Source organism: Cornus florida, unplaced genomic scaffold, assembly GCF_030987335.1.
Source record: "Cornus florida cultivar Cherokee Brave unplaced genomic scaffold, ASM3098733v1 CherokeeBrave_3.0.0_Hap2_Chr04, whole genome shotgun sequence".
NCBI lineage: Eukaryota > Viridiplantae > Streptophyta > Magnoliopsida > Cornales > Cornaceae > Cornus > Cornus florida.
In genome coordinates this window covers 277,357-293,584 of record NW_026775574.1, presented here as the reverse complement: position 1 = coordinate 293,584, position 16,228 = coordinate 277,357, and the positions used below count along the sequence as shown (strand labels likewise).

General features: G+C 36.9%; 1 protein-coding gene across 1 annotated transcript in view; it reads right to left on the bottom strand.

Moving 5' to 3' along the window:
• The window catches only part of LOC132302404 (transcription initiation factor TFIID subunit 15), a 43,083-nt gene extending 28,533 nt beyond the window's left edge, over window positions 1-14,550 (bottom strand). The window contains exons 1-7 of the mRNA XM_059799238.1: window positions 14,400-14,550; window positions 5,955-6,128; window positions 5,473-5,831; window positions 5,171-5,365; window positions 3,397-3,480; window positions 1,902-1,983; window positions 1,706-1,832 (exon numbers count right to left, since the gene is read on the bottom strand). Of these exons, the coding sequence (XP_059655221.1) occupies window positions 1,706-1,832; window positions 1,902-1,983; window positions 3,397-3,480; window positions 5,171-5,365; window positions 5,473-5,831; window positions 5,955-6,074 (967 nt within the window). The 5' untranslated portion in view covers window positions 6,075-6,128; window positions 14,400-14,550. The remainder of the gene's footprint in view (window positions 1-1,705; window positions 1,833-1,901; window positions 1,984-3,396; window positions 3,481-5,170; window positions 5,366-5,472; window positions 5,832-5,954; window positions 6,129-14,399) is intronic.
• Between the last annotated feature and the right edge of the window lie 1,678 nt (window positions 14,551-16,228).

Below are 16,228 nucleotides of genomic sequence, written 5' to 3'. Positions count from 1 at the left end.
AAAAAACCAATTCACTCCTATGCCATTTCATTTTAGCAGGTGAATAACTATGCCGATATGAATTCTGTCAGCTAAAAAAAAGGCAATAATGCCCTGTCACAAGTGATTTGACCAACATCAACACAACATTCAAAAACACTATCCTTATATTTTGACTGTAGCTCTTTAAACAAAATGCATCATGCAATCAAAAACATAAAACAGGTATGTGCTATAATTCTAGATGCTTGAAACTTGTTAGGTGAGTCGTGTGCTGACATATTCTTACTCAAAACTTTGGTTGTACTGTGTGTCAAATGTCTTGAGTCGTTTGTCTACAACTACAGGAAGAAAATGCAGATGAAGTTCAATGAGGAACACCCCGATTATCTCTCAAGTTCAATCACATATCTAGATTTAGATAAGTTGAAACTATAGAGACCAATAAAAACCTAGGTATGATATTTAGAAGGCTCAAAATATTATTTTAATTATGTTTTTAAGATTAGGATTCTGATCAAATTATTTAATAATGATTTACTAAAAAAAATTCAAATAGTGAGCATCAATTGATCAATCGGAACATAGACAGTAAATCTCGCTTGATGAAAATTTTACAGGAAAATTTTAATTAAAATCCAACAAGCTTTGATAAAAAAATAAAAATAAATAAAAAGGAAAAGAAGAAAAAGTTGACCGATCAAAGCAGTGACAATGGTGCTCAATCAAAGTTCCAACTTATCGAGCCCAGAGAAAACCTGTTTTTAAAAACTCTCAAATTAAAATTTTAAATGGATTTCTTTTCCTAGCTTACATAGGACTCTTATATTGGCTATAAATTCGGGGTTATAGTCAATAAAGAGTGTGTCTTACAGAGCCTTCAACTCCACATATTATTAAGATATTTTATAGTTTTAAAGAGAGAACCTTGAAATTCACTATAGGATTTTTCATAGACCACCATACTACATGTGATTGAGAGAATCGAAGTAAAGAGCAGAATTGAAACTATCAAACAAAGCATCAGGTAATTCATAAAGAACAAGTTGAATGGCATGACTAGTCATTGGAGATCAAAGTACTAGAGGAAGAGTGGAATGCGTGAGGAGCGAGTTCATTGACTGGCAGCAGTAGAGACGGATCCACAATAAATTCTATAGATCCTTTGGATTGGTGTATTCTTTTAAATCCTGTAGTTTTCATGGATCCACCCAACTATCCAAGTATCACAACTCTTTCTACATGTAACTAGGGGATTCTTGGGGTAAAGTCTGGTCAGCCTGGTGTGTAATAGCTCTCTTCGTAGTGGATTTCCACTGCCAGACTAGGTCCATGGTTTTTCCCTTTCTATGGTTTTCTACGTATTACATTAAATCTATTTATTACTTTATGTGTTTGTGTAATTTCAAAAGAGACACATGGTGAACTAAACTTAAAAAGGATTAACAGAAAATTAAATACATAGCTGCAAATTAACATCCATAAAAACTATTCACTCCCCTGTATGTCTAATTAACTATTCGTATCAGAGCCTTGGATAACAATCTCATATTTAACAAAACTAATAAGTAAAAACTCAACTTAACAAAGCCCTTTTCCCAACCATATCAGTCTCACAAAAGTTTTACGCTTGCTTAAAATGTCATAAGTAAATACGATGAATAAACTTAAAAGTTCCCAATCCTCTATAGAAGATAATGAATTGTTCCAAGATAATGGATATTACCTAGTTCCTCAACCTCCCATCCTGCACGCCCAGCACCAGGAAGCACCTGCTTAGCTTCAGCTTGCTGCGTTTTTGCACGAAACTTCTTCTTCAGATTGCCAAACTCATCATACAATTCACCATCATCCTGAGATTTAACCAGAAATTCTTTCACAACTGTGATTTAGTATATAACTTCATGTACTGCTAGTCTTACCTCTTCAGCCTCCCGTCGACGTCGTCTAGTTTCCTCTATTTCCTCTTCATCAAGTTCTTTGTAACCACCACCACGTCCTCCTCTATGTAACCAAGAAAAAATATATATTACTAACATATGGCCAACTGTTAATAATAATTTCAACAGTATGTTTGAGACCATATATTACACCGAAATTCAAACCAAAAAAAACTATATGAAATTTGAATGGAGTACAGGTACCAAAATTAGCCATGCCAAACCAAAATTGCTAAAAAAATAAAATAAAATAAAATAAAATAAACTTACTTTTTTATAAGAGTAAATCAGAAAGCGTTCAAGAGGGGAACCCATCCCGAAATATTATTATATCATCTATAATTAGATACAGAAAATCATCTTTTTAACAAATGATACAAAAAAATCTTTAATAAGGAAAAAAAAAAAAATCACTTGTCCCAAAAAAAAAATTATTAAAAAAATTGAACTCTTGAAGGAAAAGAACATGTAAAATTACCACCAAGGGATGTAGCCTAGTGGTACTTCCTCACCTTCTAAAGTAGAAGGTTGAGGGTTCAAGTTCCCTTAGGGGTAAAGTGAGTGTGTCTTGCCAAGGGAAAAAAAAAAATTGTAAAATTAATGCCATTGATTGCATTTAGGATCTTGAAGATCAGATTTGAAAGCATGAGCTTGGAAAAGCAAATATTAAAAGAAAAGGATGTCAATCGAATATCTAATTGGGAACCACTTCCAAGGCACTGAATGCCAAAAGTTTTATCCATATTCAAATTAAGGTTTTGAACAAACAAAACTAAAAAAACATAACTTCTATAACTAATTATAAAAGAAAGGTTAAACTGCATTAAACCCCCTTGAACTATCAATTTTTGGCAAAATACCCCCTGCACTATCAAGTCAATAAGTGGCACCGCTTGGGGATGCAGTTTGCCACTTTTTAATAGTACATGGCTATTTTTAACTCCAGGTGAACTGAATCCATAGCCTTTTAAAGATCATGTAGGAGGGTACAGATGCTCTAGAAGAGAGCAAGTCCACATTAAAGTCCCACTTGGAATCTAAAGATAGACTTAGCTATTGTGTATACGATTTGGGGTAAGGATAAGGATAAGAAAAAAAAAAAAACTCAACCTAAAACGTACAAGGAAATAAACAATGAGTTAAAAAAAAATGACAAACTATGTTGATATCTATTGAGGCCATAATGATTTGGATTTCTTTTTTCCGACCAAAAAGAAAAACTAATGCAAGATACCAAACCCAAAAAAAAATAATAATAAATAACTTATCATGAATGAATTCACAAAACAATATGAATGACAACATTATCTAAAAAAAATGAAAAATTCAAACCATGATATGCCTGACCCAAAAAGTTTTTTATTTTGTACTAACACATTTACATATTAATGCAGCCATTGGACAATATCTCACACCACTCTTTATTCTCCTATACGGTTGTTTGGTGCAATGAGAGTTTACTTGGGAAAAAAAATACCTTACACCACCCTCATTGTGACCAGGTTTGTTGGTGTTGCAGATGTTGCATTTTGTGCGCTTTGCCCAGTTGATGTTGCCACACCTAAATCAACAAATTAGATGTATAAGGACAAAGCAACATTAACATATGTATAATATATGTGGTTGTCTATCTACCCCATTCATTTCAAAATACACAAGGAAAGGTAATTCATTTTAATTCAACAGGACATAAAATTAAAAATCATATCCTTGTCAAATATAAACTAGAAATGCACATACATTTGTTATAAATTAATTTTCAAGAACCATAAAAAGTTGGTGGTAAAGCAAGTATGACTTATGGGGCTGGCATCAATAAACCCATTTAATATACCAAGATAGATTTGGAACAAAATGTTTCTCAGTGAAACCAATTTGAGAAAAATAATCTTTCAAACAGAGAAAAAAGCAACATGGTGCATCTCAAAAGGCATAAAAATGCTAATATATATATAAACAGAATATCAAAGACAATAATGATAAACATGCTTGCAAAGATTTATATAGCAAGTACAAAATCAAATCGAATAGAGATAAATTAATACAAAATCAATGACTTCACTAATACAATTTCTGAACTCCAGATATGTGTACGGGTAAAATGAATTCATCAACCGTGTGTACTTTGTAAATACAGTCTCATATGACCTATCACCATTGAGCAAATCATGCTAAGATCTAGGTCAATGTCACTGAGCCTGCCGAGGTATAAGATCCCAGCTCAAGCTAAGCCAAATACCCATCACCATCAAACCATAAACCCCAAGGGTGGTTCATTTTAAGGAAATATTGGACTTAGCATGGATCGACATACATTTCCACCAGTCTTGGTTTATAGATCATATGTGCGAAGAGTAAAAGTTCAACATTGAGCCTCCCAACTCATAGAATGCCTTACTACTATTTTTTTCAGAGATTAGAATGCCTTATTAATGATAAAACTTAAGTGAGTAATGTGATTAATCTGCCTCTTAAGTATCAACAATTAACCCATTTATTAGAAAACTAAACAATAAGGAATTACTAACTTCCCAACAACTGCTAATTTAGGTATGATATCTTGAACGTACTCCCTTTCTGCATTGAGCAATAGCAACCAAGCCAGGGACTTCCTACATAGATGGGGCAACTAGAAATTATCCAAAGCAACAAGAAAAAAACCACCAAAAAGAAGCGGCTAGAGAGAGAGATGTTAATTTCTGCCAACAAAAAGCATGCAACCTCTAGGCTTCAACAACCTGATATTTTCAGTAGTGGCAGCCAACTCCAGTTCTACATCTAGAGGTAGGGGATCAGAAGTAGACAAGTACTAAAAAACCTGGAAATTACTACTACCTAATGGGGAATAAATTCGATTCATGTTTGATGATTCCCCAACAGACCTGAAAAAAGCTCGAAAATTTCTCGTAAATTTAGGCCATATAGGATTGCAGGCATAGGTAAAGCTAGTCAAGTGTGGCCCAAGCAATCATAGATTGGCATGATTAAATATCAGCCTTCAACTTAAGGCGCTCTCACTCAGAATACTTCAGGCAGTCAAAAGCCAAAACGATAGTTCGGGCACCACAATTCACAAGATTCCAAGAGAGAGGAGATTAAGTTATCCTTAAATAGAGTAACAACTTTGACCCACTCAATGGATAATTAAACAGAGAAAATGTAACCTAATTGGATCATCAGAAGATAGTATGTGGAAGAACACAACATATCTTTAGAGGTATATAACTTATGCATAAAAGTAATTGCCTTACATTGGACAAGGCCAATCATTTGGACCAAACAGTCCTGTAGGACCACCACCTGGACGGCCATGGCCTCCAGAATCAGGGCCACTGCGGCCTCTCCCCCGACCACCAGCCCCTGCACCACTCCCAGAGGCACCAGCTGGTCGAGCAGTTCCACAACGGTTGCACACTCCACGAAATGCAAAGTTTACATTGGAACAACTGCTACCAAGATAGAGCATAAGCAGCCATTTGCAAAGAACCATAATGTAAAAGACACCAGATCAACAAGGGGTACAAAAGCTGCTCACCAATATCACATCACAGACCTTGTATTCGGACACATCCAGTCTCCCTCTTGTTGCCATGCCTTCCCTGAAGCATCACCCCTACCTCTTCCGCCACTTCCATTCATCTCCTTTGAACTTTCCTCCAGCCCACCAAAATCAGCACCTAAGCTTGGATCTCCAACATGGTTCCCCGAGTTATACAACTGATCGTCTTTGCTTTTTGACTCTGCTATAAAAACTCCAATGGTGGTTCCATGAAAATCCTTATTGTTGAACCATTCAACAGCAGCTACTGCAGCATGTGGATCTTCATATGTCACTGTCGCATCTCCCTTTGGCTCGTTCGTGACCTTGTCTCGGTATAACCATATCTTTGGTAGACCTGTTCGTTTGTCTTTCTACAAAGTAAATGGACAAATACTTTTCAGAAACTGGTGAACTTAATATATATTAAAGCTATTCATAGCGAAGGCTGATAAGACACAAATGCAATCTCAATCAATACCTGGTCAGAATCATACCTTTAGCAACCCAATTGTGCCAAAATATTCAGCTAACATACTTTCATCAGTCCCAGGAGGCAAGTCACAAACATAGATCGATCCATTTGAAGGGGCTTCTTTTCCTAAGTAGCTTGCCATTGAGCTCCAATTTCATGAAATCACAGCAGATAAAACCAGCACCAAGTTACCAACCTACAAAATTCATAATTATGTAGCTTATATAAGTAGAAGCTCGTGCTATTCAAGATCTTAGTTAGCTAGAAGGAAAAAAATAAATAGAACATTATATAGTTTACAGATTTGAAAAAAATAAATAAAGTAACTAGGATAAACGCAGATATAGTCAATGCTACACCTAGATTGAATGCAATTTAAACAAAAATTTACTAATAAGTCAAGACACTCTACATTGTGCCATTGTTAGATATGGCTTTATCAATGATGTTATTAAATATATATGTGAGCCACGATACGAGCTTGATGTCTCGGGATCATTGGTTAGGACTAAGGCGTATATTGCCGGAGACAAGTAGCTTGTATTGGTGACTGGTGGGCCCTGGTAGTATAGGGACTCTTGACGACTTTGTGTGCGATTTTCAGGTGATACCTTCTATCAGGTTGAGGCTGCTCAATACATAGTGGAAAGTGAGATAGTGTGTATATATATGTATCAACTATGTAGCTATTGCATGAGTTTGGCTAGGGGTGTATCGCTTATCGGTTCTCTGATTGGGTTGTAGTAGAAAGAACTTGTTCATGGGTCTGACTCACACTTTTATTTTTCAGGTCCTTGACCGTATTAGTCTTGCAGATCAAAGACCATTCACATCCACTTTTTGGAGTCATCGACTTAGGATACTATCTTTATTTAGTTGATTCATTAGACTTATACATTTATTATTTCCGGATCCCGTGTTCTGTTGCTAAAAGAATTGAAAAAATTCAGAGAGATTTTCTTTGGGGTGGAAAAGGAGAGGAGTTTAAGTATCATCTTGTTAGTTGGGAGCAGGTTTGTAAACCATTGAAGTTTGGCAGTTTAGGTATCCGGAAGTTAGTCCCTTTCAATAGAGCTTTATTGGGGAAGTGGTTATGGAGATTCGGTAAAGAACGTCATCGACAATGGAAAAGAGTTATCTCGTGTCGTTTTGGGGAAGAGAGTGGAGGTTGGTCCTCTCGTCCTGTTTCTATTACCGGGGGCGTTGGCGTTTGGAAGTTCATTCGGAAAGGTTGGGATGTGTTTTCCACCCATATTCGGTTCAAGGTTCGTAATGGTGTGGTGATCAGTTATTGTCTCTTTCTTTTCCTCATCTCTTTAGCATTGCCGAGAATAAGCATGCTTATGTAATTGATTGTTATCATCTTGATAACAGTGGAGTTACGTGGGATGTGCGTTTTAGGCGTGCCTTCCAGGATTGGGAGATAGCTGAAGTTTGCGTCTTCTTGGACTTGTTGTATAGACAGAAAGATGTTGGCAGAGGTTGTGATGATATTTTGTGGACTCCCTCTCTTCATGGTAGATTTGAAGTTCGATCCATGTTCTTGTGTTTGTCTAATTTTATTGGATATGATTTCCCTTGGAAGTGTATTTGGCGCTCTAAAGCTCCTCTTAGAGTTGCCTTCTTTGTTTGGACTGCTACTTGGGGAAAAATTTTAACATTGGATAATCTGCGTAAGAGAGGTAATACCATTGTTAATTGGTGCTGTCTTTGTAAAACTGATGGTGAGTCCGTGGACCATCTTCTTATGCATTGTCCTGTTGCATCTGATTGCTGGAATCTCATATTTAGTATTTTTGGCGTTCAGTGGGTAATGCCTAAGCACTCTTTCCAATTAATTAATGCTTGGAGAAGATGCCCTGTTTCTGGTCATGCTCGTGATTTTTGGAGGGTCGCCCCACATTGTGTTTGGTGGTGTATTTGGAGAGAGAGAAATAATAGAAACTTTGAAGGGAAGGAATCGTCTTTTACAAACTCTAAGTCTTTTATCCTACGCTCTCTTTTCTGCTATGTCAGAGGCAGCACTTGCTCCTCGATCGATGACTTTTTTGTTTTATTGGACTATGTTGGTCCATAGGTTTAGCTTTTGCTCTTTCGTTTTTGTGTATTAGGGACGCGTTCCCCTTTTGAACGTCTTTCTAATATATTTTTACTTATCAAAAAAAAAAATTTATTTCCGGTTATGGATTATTATTTAGGGGTCTTGATTTATGGATTCCTGAGTTGTACTTTGGAGGTTTACAATGATTATGGGGAATTATTTATTATTGGATTTATTCGGAGTATTGGTATCAGATGTTAATTGAATATTAATTAGTTTTTCCATTCAGCGGATATTTATTTATTTCACTATTTATCCATTTGTATTATGTGCTTGATTATTATTAATTGTTTGATATCCCCCAATCTTTGGGCGAGGACTTGATCAACCTGCGTTCGGAAATTGGGGGGTATCACAATGGTTCCAGAAGAACTAATGGAATCATGGTTTAAAAGGGTAGAAAGACAGTTGCAGGCTTTATGGAGGCTGTAGAGAGGGATATAATTTGATGACGGAGCTTATGGAAAAGTACTTTAGGGTTTTAGAGTTAAAGGCCAAATGAGATGGGGCTAGAGTTATATAATAAGGTGATCGGAATACGAAGTTTTTTCAGCGGTTGGCGAATGCTCATAGAAGACGAAATTTCATTGAGAGGATTCGTTTTGATGAGACCTTGGTGACAAAGGTGGGGGATATTCGGGCTGGTTTTGTGTCTTTTTTTCAGAAGCTCTTTGCCAAGACTGCCTCCTGGAGGCCGTTGCTTGACGGGTTGGAGTTTTCAGGGATTTCTGTTGATGATAGGGATTGGCTTGAGAGACCATTCGAAGAGGAGGAGGTTTTAGAGGCTTTCAGGAGTTGTGATGGGGATAAAGCACCCTGCCCGGATGGTCTTTCGTTGGCTTTTTTTAAGTAGAATTGGGAGGTAGTGAAGCCGAAGGTGATGGGTGCTTTGTGTTTATTTCATTCTGATAGGCATTTTGAGAAATGTTTAAATCCTTCTTTTATTACCCTCATTCCAAAGAAGAGTGGGGCTGTTGAGGCTAAGGATTGAGTGATGAGGTGATCTCAGAATCTCAGAATGCTTTTGTTGGAGGACGTCAAATCCTGGACTCGGTGTTGGTTGCTAGTGAGTGCATTGAGGCCAACGTTAGAAGTGGTGTTCCCGGGATTGTTTGTAAACTGGACAACGAAAAGGCTTATGATCGCGTGTGTTGGAACTTCTTGATGTATATGCTGGAAAGGATGGGGTTTGGTCCTAGATCGAGGATGTGGATTTACCACTGCGCGGTTCTCAGTTTTAGTGAATGGCTTCCCAGCTCGCTTCTTCGTGAGTTCTCGCGGTCCACGTCAGGGTGACCCGCTATCTCTATTTTTGTTTATTATCGTCATAAAGGCTTTTAGCTGATTGATGAGGAGGGCGGATGAGTTGGGATTCATTCGAGGCTTCTCGGTGGGAAACAGTCCGAATCAGTTAGTTATCTCCCATTTGCTTTTTGCGGATGACACAATCGTCTTTTGTGATTCTAGGGTGGATCAGTTGAGGTTGTTGAGATGTGTGTTGGCTTGCTTCCAAGTCGTCTTAGACTCTCAGGGCTGAAGATCAACTTAGGCAAAAGTGAGCTGGTTCCAATTAGGGTAGTTCAAGGAATCCATGATTTTGCTAACATCCTTGGGTGTGATGCCGACACCTTCCTGATTGCTTATTTGGGGCTCCCTCTTGGAGTTGTGTCAAGGAGGACTTCAATTTGGGATCCCGTGATTGAATGATTTGAGAGGCGTCTCGCAGGTTGGAAGAATTAGTATCTGTCAAAAAGGGAAAAGATTACCCTTTTAAAAAGTACTCTTTCAAACCTCCCAACCTATTTCATGTCTCTTTTCCCTATACCGAAGACTGTCATTCAAAGGTTGGATGAGATTTAGAAGACCTTTTTATGGGGTGGTATTGGAGATGAGTTCAAGTATCACTTGGTGAATTGGGAGAAGGTGTGCTCCCCTATCCAAAAGGGGGGTCTGGGCATTCGGAGATTAGATTTGTTCAACAAGGCTCTGTTGGGCAAATGGCTTTGGAAGTTTGGGAGAGAGAGGTCTCGTCTTTAGAGGAGGGCAATTGTTTGCCAGTTTGGGGAGGGTGATGGTGGGTGGCTGTCCAGAGAAGCGAGATTTCCAACGGACATGGGCGTTTGGAAGCTCATCTGGAAGGGGTGGGACTAGTTTGCTAAACGTATTCGATTTAAGATTCGGAACGGGAGTCATGTTAGGTTTTGGGAGGACCGTTGGTGTGGGGATTTTGTGCTAGCTCGTAGATTCTCGTGGCTCTTTAGGATCTCCTCACATCCTCATGCCCTGGTTTCCGACTTTTATCGTCTTGGTAACGAGAGGTTGACTTGGGACATGCAGTTCCGTAGAGAGTTCCATGATTGAGAGCTTCTGGAGGTTGCTGATATTTTAGCCTTGCTCCACAATCAGTTGGTGGAGGGTGTGGGGATGGATGAGATGGTGTGGGTGGGCGCACCACACCAAGAGGGGTCTTTGAGGTTGGGGATTTCCAGCACAGCTTGACGGTGACCCCGGGTCCTTCTTTCCCCCGAAAGGCAATTTGGAGGTCGAAAGCTCCTTTGAAGGTGGCTTACTTTGCTTGGTGTGCTGCCCTCGGTAGCATCCTCACCCTTGACAACCTTAGGAAGAGAAGGCAAATTGTGGTCAATTGGTGTTGTATGTGCAAGAAGACGGAGGAAACAGTGAATCCTTCTTCTTCATTGCCCAGTGGCAAGGGATGTTTGGTCTATGCTTTTGGTCGCATTTGGCATGTCTTGAGTGTTCCCAAGAACAACTGTGGATATGATCGAGGCTTGGAAAGGGTGTCTAGTGGAAAGCCGAGCCAACGCTGTTTAGAAGGTCACTCCCCTTTGTTTATGGCGGGGTTTGTGGCGTGCGAGAAATACGAGATCATTTGAGGGTGAGGAGACCCCTATTTGGTCTCTAAAATATAGTATCCTGCACACTTTATTTTTTTGGGTTAACGGGCGGAATTGTACGTCTTTGGGGGATCTTGTAGATTTTGTTGATAGCTTAAAGCTTTAAATGTCACCTTTGGCATTTTGTGTATTCTCCTGGGAGCGCTCCCCTCTTAAGCGCCTTTTATAAAATCTTACTTATCAAAAAAAAAAAAAAAACACTTTTTATAAGTATTTCTGCTCCATAGAAGCAACATCTACATTTCACACAATGTCACAAACACTAACAAAAAACAAAAGAAAAAGTAAAGTACAGTACAGTACCCGTGTCAAACAAAAAAATCACATATGATCAATTGCACAATCCAAACAGATAGGTACAAAGGATAAAAGTGAGTTTAGGAACCAAATGCATCAAGTCAACACTTCCTAATTCCAGTTAATTGCCTTGACCCAAAATGGGTTAGAAACAGCTTGGTGTAACCAAAGAAAGAAAAAATATGTATTGTCAGTCACCCCCAATGATGTAGGACAAAAGGGCAGCCTTAAATAGGTAAAAACTTACAGAATTCAGAGGCTGAAAGTTTAAACAACTAAGGCTGAAATTTGGAGGTTTGATAGTAGAAATGTGGAAAAATCAAGGAGAAAAGAAATATAATAAGAGCTGCCTATTGGAATCACACTAATTCACACCAATAGGGTCTAGACATCACACCTAGAGAAGGCCTCACACCCTCATATCTTGTGAATCACTCACCAAGATATTTCATAACACTTTTTTATTCATTCATTCACTGAGACACCAAGATTACATTCTAGCCCTTTTATAGCATTTTGTGAGTGCAACTCGTGACCCTTGGAATATCCCATAATTGAGTTAATCAATAGTTGACTCTATAGCATAATAAAAGTAATCACCCCATAATTGAGGTAATCAATATTTGACTTAGAATTACCCTATAATTGAGGCAATCAATACTTGACCCTTAGATTGCCCCATAATTGAGGTAATCAATACTTACCTAATAGCATAATTAAAGTAAATAAAAGTTGACCAAAGCTCCCAATTTTTCAAAACTCCTCGTGGACCCATATTATCTAGACTATGCCACCTCGAGTCTTAGAATCCTCATTTTTGTGCCTTTTATACACCTTTAAATATTTCTGCCATTGATCTCCGTCACCCAATAAAATAGTTCAACATAGGCATAGATGAACACAATGTTAGTTTTGAAAATTCCTCAGAGATACACTTTAAAACGTTTCCAATTCACAGGAACATTTTAAAAGAACTGACTCTTCCACACAAGACTCATAGTGTTACATATATCCTTTGCACATTATATACAATAAGAACACTAAAGAACTTGAACAATATAACCATATCATCATTTCTAACATGTGGGCTATTGTAACATGGATTCTTCAACATCTTTAACATGTGTAAGTGTGAGACACAATTGGATTATTATTTGTATGAAACATGTGGACACATTTACTAACCAACACTTGTAGGCATTCTAGTTTCATGTGTTGGAAAATCTGAAATTTCAAAACCATACTGAGTTGTTCAAGAGCTTCAAAGATCAACTGAGTCCTTTATTAATGTGTTCGAGCTACATCAGAGTGATTGCACACATTAGGAACTGGGTAATTGTGTGTTTGAGAGAACACCAAAGTGTTTAGAAAACTTATTTTTGCTTAACAATGGTTTTGCAAAAAGTTTTTTTTCATACACATCACTCACACACCCACTTTACTTCTCTGAAGACTCAAACCCTCCACCATCCACTTTAAGAGGTAGAGGAGATACCACTAGGCCACAAGACCCTTGGTGGTTTTGCAAAAAGTTGGGCACTTTCTTAAAGCCTTAAGTTGGACTATGTGATAATGCATCGGTGCAAGTGCATTTTGTTTCTCACAACACCTCCCCATCAAGAATCTCCAACAAAATAGGAAGACAACACATTCCTAGATTGCTTAAAGTTGGATAAAATATCTTCAAATTTTACTCTTTTTATTGCCCAGTTCAAAATGATTGTAAATACTCACATATAGAAAGCAATTTCACATAAATATTTCGTTTAACTCTTTAAGCTAATGATGAAGAAAGTTGGCCAAAGTGTTAATATTTCCATACGTCCATGTCTTAAATTCTTAATATAGGAATTACAAAAATCTAGCACGTGGATAAATAGCTGCATATAGCAAATGTACCGATTACGTGTAACAAAGCATAAAAGAGTGACACGGGCGTAAAACCTAGACATATACCCATAGCCAACATCTACACCCAAGTCCACAAAAACGGGGTTGCAAGAAGTATCGAAGAATTTCAAGTAGGGGCCATTAATTTGTGCAACAGTAATAACTTGGGACAGTGAAGTGCGAGAGCGTGATTTGAGTATAATAACAACCACTTTTGTATAAATAATGTTAAATGCTCTTCTATTTTCTGTATACCCCTCCCAGCACCGCACACATGCGGAACCAACACTGGGTGCTTGCCTTCTTCAAATCAGTTTAATTCATTTTGCAATTAACATTCTCATTATAAAGTTATACAAGATTCTACAAGTTCATATGAGCTTACAAGGATATATATTAATACCCATGCTTTTCATGATACAATATATCTACTAACAATGGACATAGAGTAAGACCACTAAAAAAAAATGTAATCCGTATTAGCCAATGTAAATGCATATATCCTCACAAACCATTGCCTCTATCTTTGTCTGGAGGTCAGTGGGATGACAGCTTTCAAGGAAAATCGGAATCCTACCAGCCCCAGAAACAGCTGTCACTAAACTTATCAGGTACTAAAACTAATTTAATATCCTGAATTACAAATTTACAGACATAAACGTTTATCCCTACATATATACTATGTATATCAGTAACACGAAGAGGTTATTTAACAGAATTCAAACTCGGTAAGCATGAAGATTCAGAAAAGGGGAATACATTATATATATATATATATACACGCAAACAAATCATCGACACATGGCGACAATAAAAAGATCTACATTTCCATTGAAAAACAAAACGCAAGCTTTTAAACAATATAATCTATGGTAACTATCATCAGAACATATTCCAAATGGCAGATTTCAATTAAACAGAAAATTAAATGAAATACAGACTAAAAACAACAGAAAAAGAGAACAGAATGAAATTGGAGACTAAATACTCTCGAAGGGGGTTCAGATTACCGTGTTTATATAAATTTATTTTTTTAAAAACTCTTTTAATGACTTATGATGATAGCTTTAGGATTAGACTTCGCCTCATATGAAAAATCAAGCGCTTCAATAGCAAATCCATAAATATACTCGTCGATGTGTGTGTGAGGAAACGACCAGCCCTACTTGCATTACGAGACATAAACCTAATCTTTCACATTTTTTTGAACGTACAAACTGTACATATACATGTAAAATTATGTAGAGAACGGGAGGATGCTTACAGAGAGAGAGCGCGCGAGCGAGAGCGAGAGCGAGAGCGAGAGAGAAGACACGATGATGATGGAAAGACGTCGGAGCGACGGAGCTACGAAGATGAACCCACGCCACTGGTGTAAAATGGGTAGTGGGCTTTAGACCGGGCCTGTCCGAGTCCCATTTTGTGCCAACCCAAACTAACCCGAACGCCTGGGTAAAGCTTTTCCTTATCCCAGTCCGAGCCAAAATGGGCCCAATGTCGGGATATGGCTGAGCTTCTGTTTTTTTAACTGTCCTGGCTGAGCTTCTGAACAACCCCAAAAAAAACCGAAAATACATTTTTATCACATAAAAAAAAAAAAAAAAAAACAGGAAACCATTTTTAAAAAACAGATTCCCTACCAATAATTCCCCACCAACCCATTAGACAAGCCTTAGTGATCCGTTTAAATTATATAGAGAACATGAAATTATATAATTGGAGAAAACTCAATACAAAGTTTGATAATTTAAAACCATAAAACTATTCCTAGTATTCTTCATAATAGAAAATTGTGTTAGGTTTTTTTTTTTTTTTTTTTTTTTCTTTTGTAAATAACTCTCGTAATGTTCTTGGAGATAATATGTTAGATAATTGAAAATGATATATTCTTTAAAATATATTTGATTTTATCAGAAGAATCACTAAATCGAGAATTTCCTATTACTTGTGCATCTCCAATGGCTTCTTAAATGGGCTCTCAAACTCAAAATATAATAGGTGGATGAAAATATGGCACTTCAATGACCTCTCAAAAAACCTCTCATATTTTGAGATTATCAAATGTATTCTCAAATATAGCAGCTCTCAAATGGCCTCTCATAATCAAAATATAACAAGTGGATGAAAATAGGCACTCCAATTAACTCTCTCAAAAGACCTCTCATATTTTGAGATTGCCAAAAGTTGCTAAAATGATAATAAGGCACTACAATGGGCTCTCAAAATATGGAATGATTGTTGTGTCAAGAAATAGTAGCATTTTGAATGAAATGCACTATTGGAGCAGAATTGTAAAAATATAGCATTTTGACACTGTAGTTCATCTCAAAATATAAATTTGACATGGAAATATAGTATTTTGCATTGGAGATGCTCTAGAGATTGTTTCTCACTAAAACTCATCTACTATGTGGGTGTTTGGGATTGTTTTTCTTCTACTGAAAAGCACTTTCATTTAAAAAAATTGCGGCGCAATGTGTTTGGTGGGAAAAAAAAAAAAAAAAAAAAAAAGCGTTGTGGTAGAGTTTACATCAAAGAAACGCGTTTAAGTGAAGTTAAGAATGGTAACTTTTAAAATTGCGTTATAGGTAAAGGTTCATGTTTTTAGGTAACTAAATTTTTTTAGACAATTTAATCCCTTTATATTTTTTATAAATGCAATTTTGCCCCTGTTATAAACAAATAGCAAACAATATTGGGACTCTATAACAAACGAAGATTTTAAATTATTTTGGGACTCAGCCGCTTTCCAAATCAGATACAAATTAATCATCATTAAAACATGTTTAACTCATTTATATTTTAGTACTCAATACAAATTCGATATCATAAACAAAATATGTGATATTTAAAAATATAAAAAATAAATTATTGAACTCAATGGAATTTTATAATATTTAATATTAGGGAATTAGCACATGTTTAGTGTAAGGGTAATATAGTAAAATTACTAATAAAAGTGCTTTAAGCTACATTATTACCAAACACATTTAAAAGTGCTTAAGTATAAAAAAATACTTTATACAATGTGTCACCAAACGCATAAGTGCGTTTTACTGACAGCAGTTTTATAACAGCTTTACTATAAATAAA